The sequence below is a fragment of the Tamandua tetradactyla genome, chromosome 23 (genome assembly GCF_023851605.1).
Source record: "Tamandua tetradactyla isolate mTamTet1 chromosome 23, mTamTet1.pri, whole genome shotgun sequence".
Lineage (NCBI taxonomy): Eukaryota > Metazoa > Chordata > Mammalia > Pilosa > Myrmecophagidae > Tamandua > Tamandua tetradactyla.
This window is the reverse complement of record NC_135349.1, coordinates 40209742-40230945: the sequence shown is the minus strand read 5'-3', so window position 1 is coordinate 40230945 and position 21204 is coordinate 40209742. Positions and strand designations below refer to the sequence as shown.

The window sequence follows — 21204 nt, the reverse complement described above, 5'->3', positions numbered from 1 at the left end:
TTCTTGTGCTAGACAACAGCATGTGTCAGTATCTGTCTGCCATTGCTGGTGTTGTGAACATGCACAATACTGTGAAGAGAGGAAGATCTGTTGTAACTGTATTGATGTACATTCAGCCTCAAACTTCTGGACAAATATGCTTAATCTTCTGCAGGCAGAATACTGTATTGTAACTTAGAAGCATTTAAAGTATGAAACACTGAAACAAACTTCAATCTTTGCTAAATGCGTATGTCCTTCTTCATTGTCTACATTTGCGTAGCCATGTATACTAAGATTAACGTATACTAAGGATAGGATAACTCAGTCTTTCTTAAGTGAGAAAAATGCTTTCACACAATAGTAAAATCATGTACCCTTATCTCTATTTTGTGTTAAAAATAGCAGTTTTTGCCCATTTGTTTTTTCAGGATGAAGACATAACGCTTCAAATAACAGAAAATGAAGACAATGAGGAAGATGACATGGTTGATGTTATTTGGCGACAGTTAATATCAAGCTGCCCATGGCTCTCAGAACTTGATGAAAGTGCAACAGAAGGAGTTATTAAAGTGTGGAGGAAGGTTGTAGATAGAATCTTCAGCCTGTACAAACTGTCTTGCAGTGCATATTTTACTTTCCTTAAACTCAACGCTGGTCAAGTAGGTAACCCAGAGTTCTAAGAAAAATTTATTTGGAATTTCTTTCTTAAGTAGACCAAAACCAATATTCTGAATTGTTTTCTCATTTCTTCCCATAACTTTTCATCCTTAGATTCTTTTAGATGAAGATGATCCTAGGCTACATTTAAGTAACAGAGCGGAGCAGAGCACTGATGACATGATTGTGATGGCAACATTACGGTTGCTGAGATTGCTTGTTAAACATGCTGGGGAGCTGCGGCAGTATCTGGAGCATGGCTTGGAAACAACACCAACTGCTCCCTGGAGAGGTGATAGTCTAAATAAGCTGTCTGAGTAAAGATTATTTCTGAATAGGATATATGAAAATGATAAAAATAGTTCCTTATGCTTATTATTTGAATGTGTTAAAGAATAACTTTATTAGTTCATAGGTATTCCCTGGCCTGCTTGTTAGGCCAGTAAGATCTTCTCTTCTTCCCTTCAAAGGGACTGAAACGCAGTGGTTTTTTGTTTCTTTGCTTGTTTGCTGTATGGCGGGGTCACATTTCATTATTTTTCCATATGAGTATTCCTTTATTGCAGCACCATTTGTTGGATTTTTGTTGGTTTGTTTGTTTTTTGGTTTGTTTTTTTTTTGGGGGGGGGGAGTTCATGGACCGGGAATTGAACCTGGGTCACTTGCATAGCAGGCAAGAATTCTCCCACTGAACTACACTTGCACCCCCTGAAACGCAGTAGCTTTTATATACAAAATGAATTTTGGAGAGGGTGGTAAAAGTAATTTTTTTCAAAAAAGTTTGCATACCCTTTATAAAAATTGTCTGTATCTGTCTTCTTTTACAGGCATTCACAGAAAATACACTTCTAGACTATTTTTGCTGTGGATATTTATTATAGCTTTGTATGCTAACTAAACTTAAATGAAAGAATTATTGCATGTGGCTGTTAGTTATCATGAGTTGGGGAGAATCTGAGGCCCTTAAAACTTGTGCGGAAATTTTACCCTTTTGCATCCACTCTGTTAATGATTTTTAATATTAAAGAGTCTTTCTTTCTTGTCCTCAAGGAATTATTCCACAGCTTTTCTCACGTTTAAACCATCCTGAAGTGTATGTGCGCCAAAGCATTTGTAACCTTCTCTGCCGTGTGGCTCAAGATTCCCCACATCTCATATTGTATCCTGCAATAGTGGGTACCATATCCCTGAGTAGTGAGTCTCAGACTTCAGGTATGGAATATTGTAATACTGCTATTTTAAATATAAATTGCAATTTTGTTAGGTAAACTTTTTTGAACTTTATGTTCCAGGATTGATAGCATATAATTTGAAATGTTTATAATTTTTTCAGTAGTAATAATTATCGTTTATTGAGGGATTAAGCACTATGTGTCAGGCACTAGAACATGTACTTTACATGTTATCTTCAATCCTTATAGTAACCTACCAAGACTTGGAGGGATTGAGTAACTCCTTCAGTTTCACTGAGCAGAGTAAAAGGTAGATAAGGATTCAAACCGTGTATGTATGATTTTAAGTGCTGGACTCTGACTGAACATATTTGTTACGCACACATTTATTTTCTCATTTATCTTCCGTTGATACCTTAATAATAAATAAATATAGCCAGCTCAGCTTGTAAAAAAAACAGAGTGTCCATTATCTTTGGCCAGTTTAATGCACAGAAAGCAAATTAGTTAAATGAATGCTTCTAAAATAAAATAGATTATCATTGTTTTTCCTGACTCAGCAAATGCACATGGGGAAAACAGTATACTTTATTTTCTTTCATTTTGTTATAGGAAGTAAGTTCTCCTCTGCAATTCCAACTTTACTTGGTAATATCCAAGGAGAAGAATTGCTGGTTTCTGAATGTGAAGGAGGAAGTCCTTCTGCTTCTCAGGATAGCAATAAGGATGAACCTAAAAGTGGATTAAATGAAGACCAAGCCATGATGCAGGATTGCTATAGCAAAATTGTAGATAAGCTGTCTTCTGCAAACCCAACTATGGTGTTACAGGTGAAAAAAAAACCTACTGCTCCCCCCTCTCCCACAACAAAACAAAACAAAAAAAATCACCACTGTCCTGGAAATTATATTTGAGGAACAAAACTTTTAGAATAATAAAATCGATTTTACAGATCTGTATTGATAGACAATATCACTAGTTTCAGGCTGTTCTAATTGTGTAATGAACAAACAAACAAACAAACAAAAAAACCCACGTACCCCTTACTTGTAATTCCCAGTGTGAAGAACTCTGCTGTGGGTGGATGTGTAATGAGCATATTGGAATGTGCTGTGTATGCAGGTGCAGATGCTTGTGGCTGAGCTGCGGAGGGTCACTGTTCTCTGGGATGAGCTCTGGTTGGGAGTTCTGTTACAGCAGCACATGTACGTCCTGCGACGAATTCAGCAGCTTGAAGATGAGGTGAAGAGAGTCCAGAACAACAACACCTTACGCAAGTATGTTTTCATAAACCTTTACTTACAAAGTGAAGGTGATCCTTTTATTGTTGCTGGGTTTTGTACTATTCAGTGGTAGTAAGTTACTTTGCTAATATTTTGTTACTTTGTTCAGACTTACTCTTTGATACTGTTTATGCTTGATACATTCAGATTGTTCCGTGTTTGTATAAAACTCTTTAATGTATGATACGTTTCTGAATAAAAATATCTTCCTGGCCAGAGAAGAGAAAATTGCAATCATGAGAGAGAAGCACACAGCTTTGATGAAGCCCATTGTGTTTGCTTTGGAGCATGTTCGGAGTATCACAGCTGCCCCTGCAGAAACACCTCATGAAAAATGGTTTCAGGACAATTATGGTGATGCAATTGAAAATGCCCTAGAAAAACTGAAGACACCATCAAACCCTGCAAAGCCTGGAAGCAGCTGGATTCCATTTAAAGAGGTATAGGAAAATCTCAAATGAAAAATTCACCATGAGGTACAAAATCTAATTAAGTGGATTTTCCTTACTGGAAGCTTAGAAAAGATTTTGTAAGCCCGTGGAAGGTACCCTGTGACCAGTTGCTTATAAAGAATGTAGAGAAAGGGGTTTTCTTTGTTTTGAGGGGTCTTTTGGGAGGGTGGGAGGGGTGGAGTGGGTAGAGTTGGGAAGAGTCAGATGCATACTTTTTCATGCATACAGGATTCACACCTTGCAAGAAGTTAGCCAAGGAACGCTCTGGCCTTAAACTAAATATTGATCACCTGCTGTTCTCCTCATAGAAGGTTAAGAAGTTTAAGTTATATAGTTGTTCTCTGGGAAACAGGGAGTTAGGCAGTATTTCTAACAGATGAAATAGTGACAGTAACAAAATTAATTTTTAGAAGTACTTTGTTTTGAAGTCAATTTTGTATAGACTGTTAGAGATGATTGTATTTAAATATTTGAAAATCCTTCTATTTTATATTATATTTTGGTCTCCTTAATTCTGTATTCCCTTTGCTTTGTGTCTTTTATGGCAGTAGCATCATTAGTTGGGGCAAACTATTTTTTGGTGTTCTCTTGCTTTTCCTTATTACTTTTCTATCTATTCCGTGTCTTTATTGCTTCCAGAAGATTTTTTTTCTTCCAAGAGAGAAAGAGTTCATTACTAGGCATGTGGTAGGAGAGCAGATGGCCTAGTGGCCCAAAATCTGTCTCCCTGAGCTTAGGGAGTTCAAGTTTTTAAGGATTTTAGCAAACGTCCAGGACTGAGTCTAGTTATTGGCTGACTTCATTAGCATTAGGGCCTTTGCTGTACAAGAAAATGACAAGATAAAGGGCGTAATAGCTCTTTTTGTTACAAAAAGCACGAGATAAGGGCTATTGCACTCATTTCAGATTTAAGGCCAGTTGAATTATAGTTTAGGGATTTCAGATATTCCCCTGTCTACTCCAGTATCCCAGAAAGCAAAAAGGAATATGATTCAGTAATCAAAATCATCCCTTAAATCCTAATTTCACAATTACAATTCCTCCCTCTCATTTAATAATTATCTCTCAATCTTGAGGGATATCTGGGCCACGACTCTTTAACTACTTCAAGGCTGAAAAGGGGTGTTGGTATTAAGTGGCAAATGGATGAAAGAGTTGTTATTCTTGGAGAGCCCATTATCTCTCAATTTCAGGTCTTCTCTGGCATTGGAACAATCTGAAGGTTTCGAGTCTCTACTTAACCAGCTCAGTTTCATCACATCTTTAATCGGAATTTGATCTCTTTCCATTTTTTTTTAACAGTTGCTGTATGGACTTATGCTGACTCTCAGAGCTGGAGAACTAAATTTGAGTCTCAGGTGTCACACAGATACTTAAAGTTTCAGGGAACTACCAAAATCAGAAGGTGTAGAGGTCAGAGCAAAGGGGATCGTTCTGGAAGTGTGATCATGGCTTTCCCAATTGATTTTATTTTAAACTTTAGTAATGAGAATAATACTGAAAGACACAATGCAGAAACAAAGTATAAGCAACCTAAACTAATAAATACAGACTACTAAAGTCAAAAGAATTAGCTAGAAGCACAAATCCAGAAAGCTAACATGAAGGATGGCGTTTATTGTGTGGCCTAGCCAAAACTCCACTTCCACTCTGTTCCAACATTAGCGTCTTGCTTCTTTGTTTCCATCTCAGTAAATCAACTAAGAAATCCAAGGAAGACAATAAGAATGCTTTTAAAAACCTCTTTGTGCGTGTGTGTTTATGTGAGAGAATATGTGTGTGTGTGTGTGTGTGTGTGTGTGTGTGTGTGAAATAAATCACAGAGAAAGTTTTTATGATTGTATGTATATTTTAAAGAATAATTTTTAAAATTACAAAGAATACCTGTGTCTCCTCCCCTTTTAACTGTTAAACAGCTTAAAAGAAAGAGAATTAGCTAAAGAAGTAAAATTCGCTAGAAGCTCCTAATGTCTCTCCATAATCATATCTCCCTCCCCCAACCAGTGTTCTGAATTTTGCATTAATCATTACTTTTAAAAAAGTTATTTTTGTACATATATTCCTAAATAATATATTCTATAGTTTCTGCCTGTTTTTGAACTTCATATACACTATATTGTATGAGTGTTTATGATAATTTTATTTATTTTTTAATACTTCTATAATTTTGGGATCAGCATTATATTGTTTTATGCTTCATCCACATTTTGTATGTAGCTAATAAACAATCTATTATGTGAAAATACCACAACTTATCCATTCTCATGTTAGTGGATATTTAGAGTATTTCAAATGGGTTTTTTTTTTTTTTCTTTTTATGAACAAAGCTTGCTGAGGATTGCTTAAAATTTTCTCAGATGACAGCAGCGTCCCAAGTTCATTATTTTCAATGCAGATTGTTGAGTCAGCTTTAAGTGGGGACACAAATATACATGTGATCCACTTTCTGTGAATTATTAGAAGGAATTGGCGTACCTTTCTATATACTTCAGATGGTCAGAGCTCTAATTTGTGTTACTTGTCTATTAAAAATGTTTGTCACAGTTTATTTTTCTTCAATTTTGAGTCTCCTAGAAACTCCCCTCCAGTGAGTTATGATTCATTTGAGCCTCATATTTTCTTGTAAGTGTATGTTAATTTTCCAAGTGGCTTCCTAGTATGTGTCTTCCTTACAACCAATAGCTGGTATATATTTTGTCCTTTTGCAAGGACCAAATTGATTTGTTATGGCACTGTGCAGACACAGAACTTGATAGTATTTGGTGAACATAGCAATGATTTCCTTCCATCTCCTGTGATTTCATTGCTTATTTTGGCTAGAGGAGGGGAGGTCTTTTTTTTTTTTTTATAAACAAACATACAAACATTCTTGACATGTTACCATCAGTGGCTCACAATATCATCACAGAGTTGTGTATTCATCAAGGAGAAGGGGCCTTAAAGTATAAATCATCTAGAGCATATTAGCTCACTGTGATGACTCAGGTATGTAACATATTGAATTAAATATAGGAAATAGAACTACAGTTTATTTATGTTGGTTCTTTAATTGACTTTTATGTCAAATTGAATACTGAAGTCGTGTTCTGATAATAAAGCAAACTTGTTTTTCCCATTTTATTATTCATATAGATAATGCTGAGTTTGCAACAGAGAGCCCAGAAACGTGCAAGTTACATCTTGCGTCTTGAAGAAATCAGTCCATGGCTGGCTGCCATGACTAATACTGAAATTGCTCTTCCTGGAGAAGTCTCAGCCAGAGACACTGTCACAATCCACAGTGTAGGCGGAACCATCACAATCTTGCCTACTAAAACCAAACCAAAGAAACTTCTCTTTCTAGGGTCAGATGGAAAGAGCTATCCTTATCTTTTCAAAGGTAGGATTTAAAACTTTCCCTGTCTTTAAGGAGAGCATTAGTCTCATTATTAATGCTTTTTGTGAGTGTGTTGACAGAAAGGGATTGTTTCAAATGAATTTCTGTGTGTCATTAGTACCCTGGAATATCTTGTATCCATATGAATTTTATTTATTTTTGGACATTTTATTTTGAAATAATTTCAAACTTCCCTGACAGTTGCAAAAATAATACAACCCCCCTTACAGAGAACTCCAACATCACCCCCATCTGCCCAGCTACACCAATTTTAATATTTTGCCATCTTTTGCTATATCATTCTGTCATTCACCCATCTATCCACCCATCTGTCCATCTGTCCTCCATCCATCCATTTTTGGAACATTTGAGAGCAAGTTGTACACATAATCAAGGAACACAATACTTCTGTGTACATGCCCTATAAACAAGGATATTTACTTATGTAATCACTTCAAGTACGGTTACCAAATCAAGTTTAACATTGGTATAAATCTTACATTCTTATTCTAAGTTTTTTCTTATATCCCAGTAATGTGCTTTTGAGTCTTTTCTCCTCCATTCTTAGATCCCATCCTGTCTCATGTATTGCATGTAATTGTCATTGTATAAATTGTCATTATTTCTTCAGTTTCTCATTCTTTTTTCTTGAATTGTGGAAACACATGTAGAACATAAATCTTTCCATTTCTACCCTTCCCAAGCGTGCTGTTCGGTGGGATTAATCCCATTCATAGTGTTCCAGTACCCACACCACCATCCATTACTAGAGCTTGCCTTTCACTCTGAAACAGAAACCCTACACTCATTTTACACTAACTCCCCACTGCCTGTGCCCCATAGTCTGTACTTTACTTTCTGTCTCTGAGTTTGCATATTCCCTGATATTTTCTTTGTAATTGCCTTGGGGCTTAAATTTAACATACTAAATCTGTACCAGTCTTGTTTGCTTTGATACCAACTTAACAATTCCAGTAGCATATATAAACTTTTTTCAGTGCTTCTCCATCCTCCCATCTTTATGTAGTTCTTGTCATGGATTACTTATTTATACACTGTGAATTCAGAGCCATTGCTTTATCAGTGTATTTTTTGCATTTGCCTTTTAGATCCTGTAGGAGGTAAAAACACAATAGTATTGGCATTTAAATTTACCCCACCACTATCTTTATCTTGGTTTCTTCCTGTGTCTTTAGTCAATTGTCCGGTGTCCTATCTTTTCACTCTCTGGAACTCCCTTTAGCCTTTTCTTGTAGGGCTGGTCTGTTGGTGATGAAATCCCTTAGCTTTTATTTATCTTGAAATGTTTTAAACCTTCCCTCGTTTTTGAAAGGCACTTTTGCCAGAAATAGAATTCTTGGTTGGCAGTATTTTACTTAAAGTCCTGTAAATATGTCTTGCTGCCGTGATTTCCGAGGCTCTCTTGCTTCTGTTTTGGGGCTTTCAGAATTGTCTCTTTATTTTTGGCATTTGACAGTTTGATTATAATATAGTGCAGTGTGGATATGTTTGAGTTTATCTTGTTTGGAGTTCATTGAGTATCTTGGATGTGTATATTCATGTCTTTCATTAAATGTGGGTAGTTTTTAGCCATTATTTCTTTGAATATTTTCTCTACCCCTTTTTTCTCCTTCCAGGAGGGGGAGCATATATTGGTATGTGATGTAACATAATGCATATATTTGTGTGCTTGATGGTGCTCCACAGGTTCCTCAGGCTCTGTTCACTTTTCTTCATTCTTTCATCTTTCTGCTCCTCAACCTGGATGATTTCTTCTATCAGCCCCAGTCTGCTTTTCTTTTCCACTTTGCTGCATTTTATTTCTGCAGTGTTAAGAAAATAACCTCTAACTAGCCAATTTCTCTTTATTATATGCATTATATGTCTATATATATGTATATACACAGACACACAGACACACACACACACACACACACACACATATATCAACTCCCCTTTTCAAAATTTCCCCAAAAGTTAAAAGAAACAAACTGAAGTCCCAGTAGCCAAATACTATGACATTCCAATTAGTAAACAGAAAACAGAATACTTTAATGAATAAAATATGCCATATGCACTTAGCTTCCATACTGTAATGCCCAAGTGAGGAAGCTGCTGTGACGATGTTGGTAGGCAGTTTCTTTTGGCACACAACTCCAACGGAATTGCCACTCTCAATTATTAAGTTATGTATAAGACATGTGTGACCCATTGGATATTAGTGAAGTGATACTCATGCTTCTGCTCATGCCCTTCTCCGTCTGTCCCCCAGAAGCTGTCTTCCTCAGAGCCTAGGGGTTATTATGGGCTCCTGTACTGCTACCTTGAGGTACCCCTTGCATTGGCCCTGAGGGATAACCCCATGACTGGGGTTCACCTTGCATTGAATAGCCCTAAGATGGTAGTGGACCCCCCATGGGATGACCCCAATTACTGGCCTTCAAGTAGGATTGTGAGACCAACCAGAAGCTCCTGGGTAGCTGTGGCTGAATGCCTCAGGGGAGAGATTAGAAAGGTAAATATTAGTAAAATCTAGTCTTATGCTTGCACAGTCAAAAGCTTCAATTTCTCTGGCTTGACACTCCAGGAAGCTTCTTAACGATTCTCTGAGTTCATTCTGTAAAGTCAACATCTCTTCTTCAATCTTTTGTTCTAGGAGGGCCCTACAGAGGGAGACCCTCTGTTGAAGCTCCCGAAGCTCTTTATCATATTGTGCTTCAACCTGCATCTTGATTTTTCTTTGATTATTCAACAGTTCCAGTTCCTGCTACAGCTGCATTTTCAAAACCTGATACTCTGCTTCCTGTGCTTCATCCAGATGCCATGCTTGTGTAGAGAGCGTTTCGTTAATGCTGTGATCATACTGCTCAGCCAAGGTGGCTAACTTCTGAGTTTGTTCCTCCCTAAGCCTTTCCGAACAGCTTTGTGCTCACTCTTTGGTATAGTCACCAGTAGGTGATTGCTTAATGCTTTGTACTGTCGGGTTTGGATTTTGCAGGTGTCCTGAAGCTGCTTTTTCATTTGGAGTTCTTTAGACTTTAGACTCTTAGGCTGTTGTTGAACCTCCATGATATGCTTTTGCCTTAGTTCTTGTTCTTTTTGCTTATTATATTCCAGCTGGTTAGTGAGGTCAGTTTGGTGCTGCAGTCTGATTAACTCACAGCACATCTTTTGAATTGTGTTGAGGTGGCAGAACTCCAGTTCATGCATGGATTCATGTTGTTGCAGAAGCATGGCATGCTCTAAGTCCTTCTGAGACTGCCTTTTATTTAATTCCTCCCTAATAAGGTTTTGCTCCAAGTTTTGATGCCCAGGTGACATTCTTCTCTTGAAGTGTTGGCATTCCAGCTCTAGGTCTTAACTCTGTTGTCGAAGGTTAGCCTCTTCTTCTGCTTGAAAATTCTGTGTGTTCTCCTTCTGCCCAGTCTGCTGCTTGCTTTTTTTTTTTTTTTTTTTTTTTTTTTTGCATGGGCAGGCCCTGGGAATCAAACCTGGGTCTCCAGCATGACAGGCAAGAACTCTGCTGAGCCACCGTGGCCTGCCCCCAATCTGCTTTTAAACTCTTCTAGGGAAGTTTAAATTTCGCTGCTGTGCTCTTCAGCTCTGCTTGGTTCTTTTTTATAATTTCCATCTCTAAATTCATATTCCTTGTGTTTACTATTGCTTTCCTGATTTTCTTTAGTTCTTTGACCATGTTTTCCTTTAGCTCTTTGAGCATATTTAAGATCATTTTTCAAAATCTTTGGAATGTTCTAGGTCTGATAGTTCTCATTGCTGATTTCTAGTTCTTCATTTGTTTCCTTTGCCTGGGCCATCACTTCCTCTTTTTTTTGTATGTTTTATAATCTTTTGTTGAAACCTGGACATTTGATATTTTGATGTGTTACTGATGGAATTTAGACTCTCAGGTGTTTGTTCCTTAAGTTTGTATCCAGATAATTTTGTGACAGAGCTTTCCTGAATGTCCTAAGCTAACAAAAAAGAGAGAGAGAGAAAAAAAAAACATCTTTCCCAGTCTTTACAAATGTTCCTCTTCAGAGCTTATTCAAAATAGGAGTTTAGGGAATTGCATCAGGCCACACCCTAGGGACTTCCCTGGGCCTTTCTGAGCATGTGTATTGTCTTGGTCATAAGCGTTAGACCCTAGGAATTCCCCCAATGATACAGTTCTGAATGTCCCCTCTTCATGGGAAACAGTTTCCTCACAGTCTGGAGCAGTGCATCATTGCATTGTATGTCTTAAAGCCAACCATCCCTTGCCCCAGGTAGCCCCTTGACTGCTCTTCCAGTGTATTCTGACGGAGCACTCTGTGAGCTGCCCTGTATATTGAGGGCAAGTCCTTCAGGCCACCACCGGACAGAATGGGCCAGGCATACATGCTCCCCGTATATGTGTACGGATTATTCTGCTCACTCTGGGACTGAGACTAGAGAGCCACATTGGGAGCATGGACTCACCAAATTGGTGATGGTTGGGGTGGGGGACAGCCATGGTGCCATGAGAACCGGCTGCTTTTTTTTTCTTGATTCATTAATTGTCCTGTTACTATAGTCCTTTAACTGTTTTCTACGGCTTTGAGAAGATATTTCTGCCAGTACTTGGTGGTTCAAAGCTTCTTAGGGGGATGGAGCCCTGAATCTTCTCACTCTACCATCTTTATCAGGGCGGGACTCCATGTGATTTTGAATGGCAGTGGTTAGCGTCTATGAGTAGAAAGTTTCCATTCCTTCCCCCTTTGCCTACGATTTGAAAGAGTAGCAATTGAGGTACAGTTAATAAAGCTAGTACCTAGTATTAATATTCTGCCATTCTGAATAGAATGCTTCTGATGGCCTCAGTGTACCTCATTGGTTCTCAGTTTTTTACTGCTATGCTAATTGAGAAATACACGAAGAGTGGTCCACTTCCAGCGCCATCCTATCCTGCCCCATTAGATCACCTACCCTAGCTACTTTAATTTTGTTTTCATAGGACTGGAGGATTTACATCTGGATGAGAGAATAATGCAGTTCCTATCGATTGTGAATACCATGTTTGCTACAATTAATCGCCAGGAAACACCTCGTTTCCATGCTCGACACTATTCTGTAACACCACTGGGAACAAGATCAGGTCTAATTCAGTGGGTGGATGGAGCTACACCCTTGTTTGGTCTTTACAAACGTTGGCAACAACGGGAGGCAGCATTACAAGCACAAAAGGTTAATTAAAATGAAAATATACATGTATTTTTATTTGGATGTTTGTAAACAAAAGTATATATTAGCCCATTCTATATTACTATATGTGAAATATTTCTAGACTCATTATAAGTAGCATTTTTACAGGTTTATAGAGGTTAAAGAAATGGCTTGAGTTATCTCAAAGTGTTTTTGAGGCACATTTTATAAAAAAGTTTGCAGAGGCAGAAATGATATTCATCTTACTCTAGTTGAATAAGAGGGGCATGTGCTAATTATGCAATAACTTGATATTTCACAACATAATGCTTTTTTAGGCTTATTAGGGTCTTTTAAATTAAATTTGTAAATAAGAGACAGCTTTGAAAAACAGGTTATTTTAAATATGTATATAAGAAACATTTTTGAATTTAGAATTCATCACCATGATATGATATTTTTGTACTTGGGAAATTTATACTTCGAATTAGACAAGGAATTTAATTTAGCATTCATTTTAGACACACATGAGAGTGCTGAAAATGTTCCACGAACAGTGCCAAGTGCTTAGATTATAAATACAAATTATATACTCTCTGAAGCCAAGGATCCCACATCTATCCAAAGAAAATGTTTGTAATTAAAGTAGGTATGAAAACAGCAAGAGTTTGAAAGGAGTCAAGTTTCTAAAATAGGCATGGATGATTGTAGAACAATTATTGGAAGGTGAATAAGTGATAGCAGTTATAAAGGATTATCTAAACTTTCTGTAAGGTGTTTCTTAATATTTCTTGTGAATTGCACACAGGTAATTAAGTCTCATTGGTGAAGTGTGAAATATATGCATAAGTGAATTATGATAATTTAAAAACCAAATTGTTAAAAAGAATAATTTTTGTGTTGTTTCATATTGAACCTGACCTCAAGAAAATTTAATAGTATACTACTTTTTGATAAAGTAGCAGAACCTAATTAAAAAAGATTGTAAAAAAGACACATAGTCCAGAAAAATTTGCTATTTGATTCACAAAATTTAGTTGAACAGGTAGACCATGCTACTGAAATCAATTTTTAAACTCCCATTTTAAGTTCAAAGTAATGTCTGTCCTTATTTGATAAAGTTGATCTTTTAAAAAATATATATTTTTTAAAGGCCCAAGATTCCTACCAAACTCCTCAGAATCCTGGAATTGTACCCCGTCCTAGTGAACTTTATTATAGTAAAATTGGTCCTGCTTTGAAAGGGGTAGGACTTAGTCTGGATGTGTCCCGTCGGGATTGGCCTCTTCATGTAATGAAGGGCGTGTTAGAAGAGTTAATGGAAGCCACACCCCCAAATCTCCTTGCTAAAGAGCTTTGGTCATCTTGCACAACGCCTGATGAATGGTGGAGAGTTACACAGGTATGCATTTTGTTTTGGACTGGAATCATTATTAATTCTTTTGCTTGCTGTTTGTCTCATCTGTGTTTTATTTGCCTGTCTTTCCTTCCTCTGTACTTGGTAGTTTGAGACCTGTATTGAAGTCATTTAAATATATATATATATATGAAATAAATGTATGTAATATACAGTTTGTCATTTTAACCATTCTTAGTGTACAATTCAGTAGTATTAATTACATTTGCATTATTGTACTACTGTCACCACCATCTATTATCAAAACCTTTTCATCATCTCAAACCAGAAACTCTATTCATTAAGAAATAATTCCCATTCCCCCCTCTCCCCAGTTCTTGGCAAATTCTAGTCTATTTTCTGTATTTATAAGTTTGCTTATTCTGGCTTATTTCACTAATGATAATATTTTCGGGGTTCATCCATATTGTAGTATGTACCAACACTTCAGTTTTTTTTTAATAGCTGAATAATAATCCATTGCATAGATATACCATATTTTGTTCATCCATTCATCTGTCAATGGACACTTTAAGTTGTTTCCACCTTTTGGCTATCGTGAATAATACTACCAAGAATTATGGTGTACAGTTATCTGTTTGAGTCCCTGTGCTCGGTTCTGTTGGGTATAAACTAGTAGTGGAATTGCCGCCTGTGTTTAACTTTTTTGAGGACCTGCCAAACTGTTTTTTACAGTGACTTCATCATTTTGTATTCCCACCAGCAATGCTCGAGTTTTCCACATCCTTGTCAACACTTATTTACTGTTTTATTAATACTAGCCATCTTAGTGGTATCTTATTATGGTTTTGATTGGTATTTCCCTTATGATTTGATGATGTTGAGCATCTTTCTTGTGTTTATTGGCTATTTGAATATCTTCTTTGGAGAAATATCTGTTCAAATCCTATGCCCATTTTTAGTTGAGTTGTTTGTCTTTTTGTTGTTGAGTTGTAGGTGTTCTTAATATATTCTGAATATTAAACTTTTATCAGATATATGATTTCCAAATATATTCTCCATTTGTAGGTTGTCTTTCCATTTTCTTGATAATTCTTTTGCATGCAAGTGTTTAATTTTGATGGAGTCCAGTTTATGGTTTTCTTTATATGGATCATTGATCCATTTTTAGTTAATTATTTTGTGTATGATGTGAGGTAGGGGTATATTTTACTCATATATCAATATTCTTAAAAGACTGAAGTCAGGATTTTAGAGGGCTATGGGTGAAATGAAAAGGCTATGGGTGAAATTTAGTAAGAGAAAAGCTCAGGAGGCTGAAAAAAAGTGTTTTGTTTTTCTTTATTGTGAAATATATATATATATATATATATATATATATACACACACACACACACACAAAACAATAAATTTCCAAGTACATTTTAACAAGTGACTGTAGAACAGATTTTAAAGTTTGGTATGGGTTACAGTTCCCACGATTTTTCGTTTTTTCTTCTAGCTAGAGAATAAAAGAAATATCAGTATAATGATTCAGCAGTCATACTTTATCTGTTAAATCCTGTCTTCTCTGTTATACTCCACCTTCTCTTTTTTTTCTTTTTTTGTGAAAAATAACATATATACAAAACAATAAATTTCAAAGCACATCATAACAATTAGTTGTAGAACAGATTTCAGAGTTGATATTGGTTACAGTTCCACAATTTTAGATTTTTACTTCTAGCTCTAAGGTACTAGAGACTAAAACATCACTATAATGATTCAGCACTCATACTCATTTGTTAAATCCTACCTTCTCTGTATAACTCCACCATTACCTTTGATCTTTCTCCCACTCTTTAGGGGTATTTAGGCTATGTCCATTGTTTTTCTTTGAAAATCCAGTATTCTGTTTATTGACTAACTAGGACCAGTACCATAGCATTGTATACAGCTGCTGTGTGCAGAGCCTGTGTGACTTCATGCAGCAGTCCTGAGGAAGACTTTTTAAATAACAAAGATGGAGTTTTATAAATTTTAAGAGTATGAAGTCCATGTCATAAGGAAATTTTCTAACGATGTTTCACGTGTTCCCATGCTCCCTATTTTAGTCTTATGCAAGATCCACTGCGGTCATGTCTATGGTTGGATACATAATTGGCCTTGGAGATAGACATCTGGATAATGTTCTCATAGATATGACAACTGGAGAAGTTGTTCACATAGATTACAACGTTTGCTTTGAAAAAGGTAAAATTAAAGTGGAGTTTTTTGTATCTAGGTGGGTGAAATGTTTTTTTGCTGGAAATGTAAAAATATAAGAATTTGTCTTTTCAAGGTAAAAGTCTTAGAGTTCCTGAGAAGGTACCTTTTCGAATGACCCAAAACATTGAGACAGCACTGGGTGTAACTGGAATAGAAGGTGTTTTTAGGCTTTCTTGTGAGCAGGTATGCTGTTTTCTCTTAAACCTTTTAGTGTACTTGTTGAATTAATAAAACTTATGGATTGAAAGAACACATTTTAATGAGGAAAACTTGTGGCAAACTTATTTAAAACTCTTCTCAAAATAGGTTCTACACATTATGCGGCGTGGCAGAGAAACTCTGTTGACGTTGCTGGAGGCATTTGTGTACGATCCCCTGGTGGATTGGACAGCTGGGGGAGAGGCAGGGTTTGCTGGTGCTGTCTATGGTGGAGGTGGCCAGCAGGCTGAGAGTAAGCAGAGCAAGAGAGAGATGGAACGAGAGATCACTCGCAGCCTCTTTTCTTCCAGAGTAGCTGAAATTAAGGTGAACCAATGATTTAATAAATCATCATTATCTTTTGTTATATTAGAGTAAACATTCGTTAAAAATTGAGTAGAACTATTTCTTTAAAATTATATTTTTGCAAGGCTATAATCTATAATATTGAAATGGCAGTGAAATATATTAAAGTCATGCAGTCTTTCTGTTAGAAAATGTTTCACTCCTAAGATGTGGGTTAATGATTTGAAAAAACTGTAACATTTTTCCATGTTGGAATGTATTCACTAAAAACTGTTGTATTCTTTAACTGGATAGCCTCTCCCATCTTGAATTTTAATACTCTAGTAGCCAATGATGCTAATCTTGGTTTGTGTGATATAGTGGTAACTGCCTGGTGTTTTGGAATCAAATCTATAAGTTTATGACTTTGAACTTGAACACATTATTTAATTTCTGGAAATTTTTGTAAAATGAGGGTGATAATGTAAACTCTTAGGGTTTTGTTGAGGATTAAATAAAATAATATGTGTAGAGTACCCTTCTAACATAACCTTGCTAACAGACACCATCATATCTCACAGTTCATACTGTGAGAATCTTCCTAATTATAATACCTGTTTTTGTTTTTTTTTAATAGGTGAACTGGTTTAAGAATAGGGATGAGATGCTGGTTGTGCTTCCTAAGTTGGACAGTAGCTTAGATGAGTACCTAAGCTTGCAAGAGCAACTGACAGATGTGGAAAAACTGCAGGGCAAACTGCTAGAGGAAATAGAGTTTCTGGAAGGAGCTGAAGGAGTGGATCATCCTTCTCATACTCTGCAACACAGGTTTAAAACAGTGTTACATTTTATTAAATACATGCTAAAGGAGAATTTCCCTGTTTGTGTGTGGAATGTATGAAATGTGTTTCAGTGACTAATTATGAGAGATCGATGGTTATAGTGGGTAGAAGAGTGAGCTTAGATTCAGAAAACCTGAGTTTTATTTTTCTCTTCTCAGTTTGTACTGTCCTAACTTGTTTGAACAAAGGCAATTATTTTATCTGGTTTGCTGAGTTTTTATGAGTATTGACTTGAATAGGGTACTGTAAGTTAAAACCTCACCCAGAGCAGTGTTTAGGAAAGATTAGTTGAATATACAAGTGCCTGACATTGCTTGAGGCTTTGAGACTATAAACATCCATAAAGCATCAGTATTTTACCTTCAAGGAATTCAAAACCTGACACGTGTGGTAGAGTTCTATTTAAAATGCTATGGTCATAGTTGAGAGAACTGTGGATCAAGTAAAAAACAGAGAAATGAGCAAAAGGGGCATTTAAGCAAACCCTTCAGTATTGAAAAGGAGCTTACCAGGTAGTTGAAATATGAGCGAAACAGAATTATGAAAGTACATAGAAGAAAAAATAGCAAGTGATCTTTTGATTTATTTTTCTTCTTTTGGTTAGGTATTCTGAACATACTCAACTACAGACTCAGCAAAGAGCTGTTCAAGAAGCCATCCAGGTGAAGCTGAATGAATTTGAACAGTGGATAACGCATTATCAAGCTGCATTCAGTAATTTAGAAGCAACACAACTTGCAAGTTTGCTTCAGGAGATAAGCACACAAATGGACCTTGGTATGGGTTGACTTATTTTAGATACCTGTGAGCATGTTGAATTTTAAAGTGTGTGTTTATTTTTGGGATTCTGGTTTGTGCTTGAAATGGCTTCATTGTCATTAATGTCTTTTACTCAAAGGTCCCCCAAGCTATGTGCCAGCAACAGCCTTTCTGCAGAATGCTGGCCAGGCCCATTTGATTAGCCAATGTGAGCAGCTGGAGGGGGAGGTTGGTGCTCTTCTACAGCAGAGGCGCTCGGTCCTCCGCGGCTGTCTGGAACAGCTACATCACTATGCAACTGTAGCTCTGCAGTATCCAAAGGCCATATTTCAGAAACATCGAATTGAACAATGGAAGACCTGGATGGAAGAGCTCATCTGTAACACCACAGTAGAGCGTTGTCAAGAACTCTATAGAAAGTAAGTTGATAGCACCTATAATTTTGTTTGTTTGTTTAATTTCTCATTGGGAGGAAAAGTGAAGTTGCTATTCAGTTTTGTTTTTTTTTTTAATTTTTAAATTTATTTATGAAACATAACCACATACAAGCACAAACATTCTTACCATATGATCACTCCATTCTTGTTATGTAATCAGTAACTCACAGTATCATTGCGTAGTTGTATATTCATCATCATGATAATTTTTTAGAACATTTGCATCAATTCAGAAAAAGAAATAAAAAGAAAACAGAAAACAATTCATACATACCATACCCCATACCTCTCCCTTTCATTGATCACTAGCATTTCAAGCTACTAAATTTATTAACATTTGTTCCCCCTATTTATTTATTTTTAACCCATATGTTTTACTCGTCTGTCTATGAGTATTTTTTTATAAAAATAAAATTGGAATTTTATTTTTCTGAAAGAAATAGTTGCTAGATGGATTTTGAATGGAGTCACCTTTGCTATGTTTTAAGAGATTTGAGCTCATGTTTCCTCTTATAAAATAGTGTGTTTTTTCTAATTAAAATGTATCCCAGTATAAAAGCAGTGGAATTGGGGTAAGGAGAGATACATTTAAAAATTGATTCTATCACTCACAGAGTCATCTTAGGAAGTTGCTTAAAGCTCTTGAGACTTAATCTGTAAAATGTAAAATGAAGATACTGATTCCTATTATTTGAGGTTTATCTCAGGATAAAATGCAGTGTTTTCTTTTATAGTAATTTGTAAGGTATGAACTTTATCTATAAGCAGGGGAGTTTTTACGTTAAAGTCAAGCACCTCTTTCTTATTTTTATAGATATGAAATGCAGTATGCTCCGCAACCACCCCCAACAGTGTGTCAATTTATCACTGCCACTGAAATGACCCTGCAGCGGTATGCAGCAGACATAAACAGTCGACTCATTAGACAAGTGGAACGCTTGAAACAAGAAGCAGTCACTGTACCAGTTTGTGAAGAGCAGTTGAAAGAAATTGAACGTTGTATTAAAGTTTTCCTTCATGAGAATGGAGAAGAAGGATCTTTGAGTTTAGCAAGTGTTATTATTTCTGCCCTTTGTACCCTTACAAGGTAAGTTAGCATTAACCTTGTACTGATACCATTTCATTGTCTTGTACACATTGGTGCTTATTGAGATCTCATGTTTTATGTTTAATCCATTTAATTTTCTTAGTCTTGCCCAGGGTTAACAGCTGCTTTATTTATTTTTATTTTTCAGATTTTGATTCCTTTTCTTGTGCGCATTAGTTAAATCAGTTTCAAAGCAGGGACCTAGCTTTTCACTGTTACAAATAATTTTTTAATTTAGGCGCAACCTGATGATGGAAGGTGCAGCTTCAAGTGCTGGAGAGCAGCTGGTGGATCTGACTTCTCGGGATGGAGCCTGGTTCTTGGAGGAGCTCTGCAGTATGAGTGGAAACGTCACCTGCCTTGTTCAGTTACTGAAGCAGTGCCATCTGGTGCCACAGGACCTGGATATACCTAACCCCATGGAAGCATCTGAGGCAGTTCACTTAGCTAATGGGGTATATACTTCACTTCAGGTGAACACTTTTAAATTAACTTTAATTTTATACATTTATTTTAGGTATTGATCATTGTCTTTCTCAACTCTTTAATTTAGAAAAGAAATTTGACTTACCCCTTTGAATGTTACTTAAGCATTCATTTAAAATAAAGATCAGTGTGAACTCTAGCTATAACTTGGTTATGATTGTATAAGTTTTATCTTAATTTATGGCATCAAGTCTCCAAATACGTAACTTACTATACTTTTCATAAATTTTTGCTTTCTTTGAAAATTATGTGCTCTCTGGATTATCTAAATTATTGTTTATCTAAATTCAGGAAGCATTAAAATATATTTATCTCATATTTGCAGGAATTGAACTCAAATTTCCGGCAAATCATATTTCCAGAAGCACTGAGATGTTTAATGAAAGGGGAATACACATTAGAGAGTATGCTTCATGAGCTGGACAGTCTTATTGAGCAGACAACTGATGGCGTTCCCCTACAGACTCTTGTTGAATCACTTCAAGCCTATTTAAGAAATGCAGCTATGGGACTTGAAGAAGAAACACATGCTCATTACATCGATGTTGCCAGGCAAGTGAATTCCAGCTATGTTGTTTCCTTGTGGAAGATACAGGGAAGCCAGATAAAAGAATTCTGAGCTCTTTATTCTAAGCTTACCTTTAATTTTATAAAAATTATAAAAGTATAATTATACATAAGAGCTTGTATAAAAAATTTTTGTCTTGAAATAATTATATATTCACAGGAAGTTGTGGGGAAAAAAGTGTACAGGAAGGACCTGTGAACCTTTGACTGTTCCATCTCCAATGTTAGCATCTTGCATAACTGTAGTACAATCTGTGGCACTTACTTAGATTTCACCAGTTATACATATACTTGTGTGTGGTGTCTAGTTCTGTGCAGTTTTATCATATGTATACATGTGTCTTTTCAGTGCTGTTTTTAAAGCTACTCCTGTAGAAATTGGGCACTTCCTGTGGACATGCATTTTACTCAGAGATAAGCCCTCAACCCATTTGTCCTTTATGTCTTAGAACTTTTATTTGAAAGAGTGGAAATGAATTGCCCCATTATTTCCTATCCTCCCCTCAAACCACATGGAAAATTCAAAGATATAAGAAAGTATAACATTTTACTACTTTCAATAATTACTAATACATGATCAATCTATTAAATTGTATTGCCCAAATTATTTTGAAGTAAATAATTTTCTCTCCTCAGATAGAGGAACCTTTACTTTTATTTATGCTTTGGGTGGTGAAGTTCATGCCTGTTCCTGTAGTAGCCTCTTTTTGGTTTATTATAGAAAAACATCTTTTGATAAGCACAAGGAAAATCATATCAATTTGGAATTTCTCTGGTAGCCTATCTATTTTTATTCCCTTAACAACTCTTATTAGCTTTGTATATGTTTGAAATGGTTTCTTTATGTATATATAATA

The 21204-nt window shown here is 36.1% G+C and overlaps 1 protein-coding gene and 1 pseudogene across 4 annotated transcripts in view; one reads left to right on the top strand and one right to left on the bottom strand.

The window, feature by feature from the left end:
- SMG1 (SMG1 nonsense mediated mRNA decay associated PI3K related kinase) overlaps nucleotides 1-21204 on the top strand; it is a 138636-nt gene that overhangs the window by 98242 nt on the left and 19190 nt on the right. For all 4 annotated transcript variants that reach the window (XM_077141681.1, XM_077141680.1, XM_077141679.1 and 1 more), the window contains 18 exons: nucleotides 411-641; nucleotides 754-931; nucleotides 1690-1851; nucleotides 2424-2641; nucleotides 2934-3088; nucleotides 3312-3534; nucleotides 6679-6925; nucleotides 11895-12124; nucleotides 13236-13484; nucleotides 15533-15671; nucleotides 15760-15869; nucleotides 15993-16211; nucleotides 16807-16997; nucleotides 17616-17788; nucleotides 17910-18189; nucleotides 19022-19294; nucleotides 19533-19767; nucleotides 20106-20332. In XM_077141681.1, coding sequence (XP_076997796.1) covers nucleotides 411-641; nucleotides 754-931; nucleotides 1690-1851; nucleotides 2424-2641; nucleotides 2934-3088; nucleotides 3312-3534; nucleotides 6679-6925; nucleotides 11895-12124; nucleotides 13236-13484; nucleotides 15533-15671; nucleotides 15760-15869; nucleotides 15993-16211; nucleotides 16807-16997; nucleotides 17616-17788; nucleotides 17910-18189; nucleotides 19022-19294; nucleotides 19533-19767; nucleotides 20106-20332 — 3740 coding nt within the window. The remainder of the gene's footprint in view (nucleotides 1-410; nucleotides 642-753; nucleotides 932-1689; nucleotides 1852-2423; nucleotides 2642-2933; nucleotides 3089-3311; nucleotides 3535-6678; nucleotides 6926-11894; nucleotides 12125-13235; nucleotides 13485-15532; nucleotides 15672-15759; nucleotides 15870-15992; nucleotides 16212-16806; nucleotides 16998-17615; nucleotides 17789-17909; nucleotides 18190-19021; nucleotides 19295-19532; nucleotides 19768-20105; nucleotides 20333-21204) is intronic.
- On the bottom strand, nucleotides 9363-11301 carry LOC143667807 (serine/threonine-protein kinase TAO1 pseudogene; annotated as a pseudogene).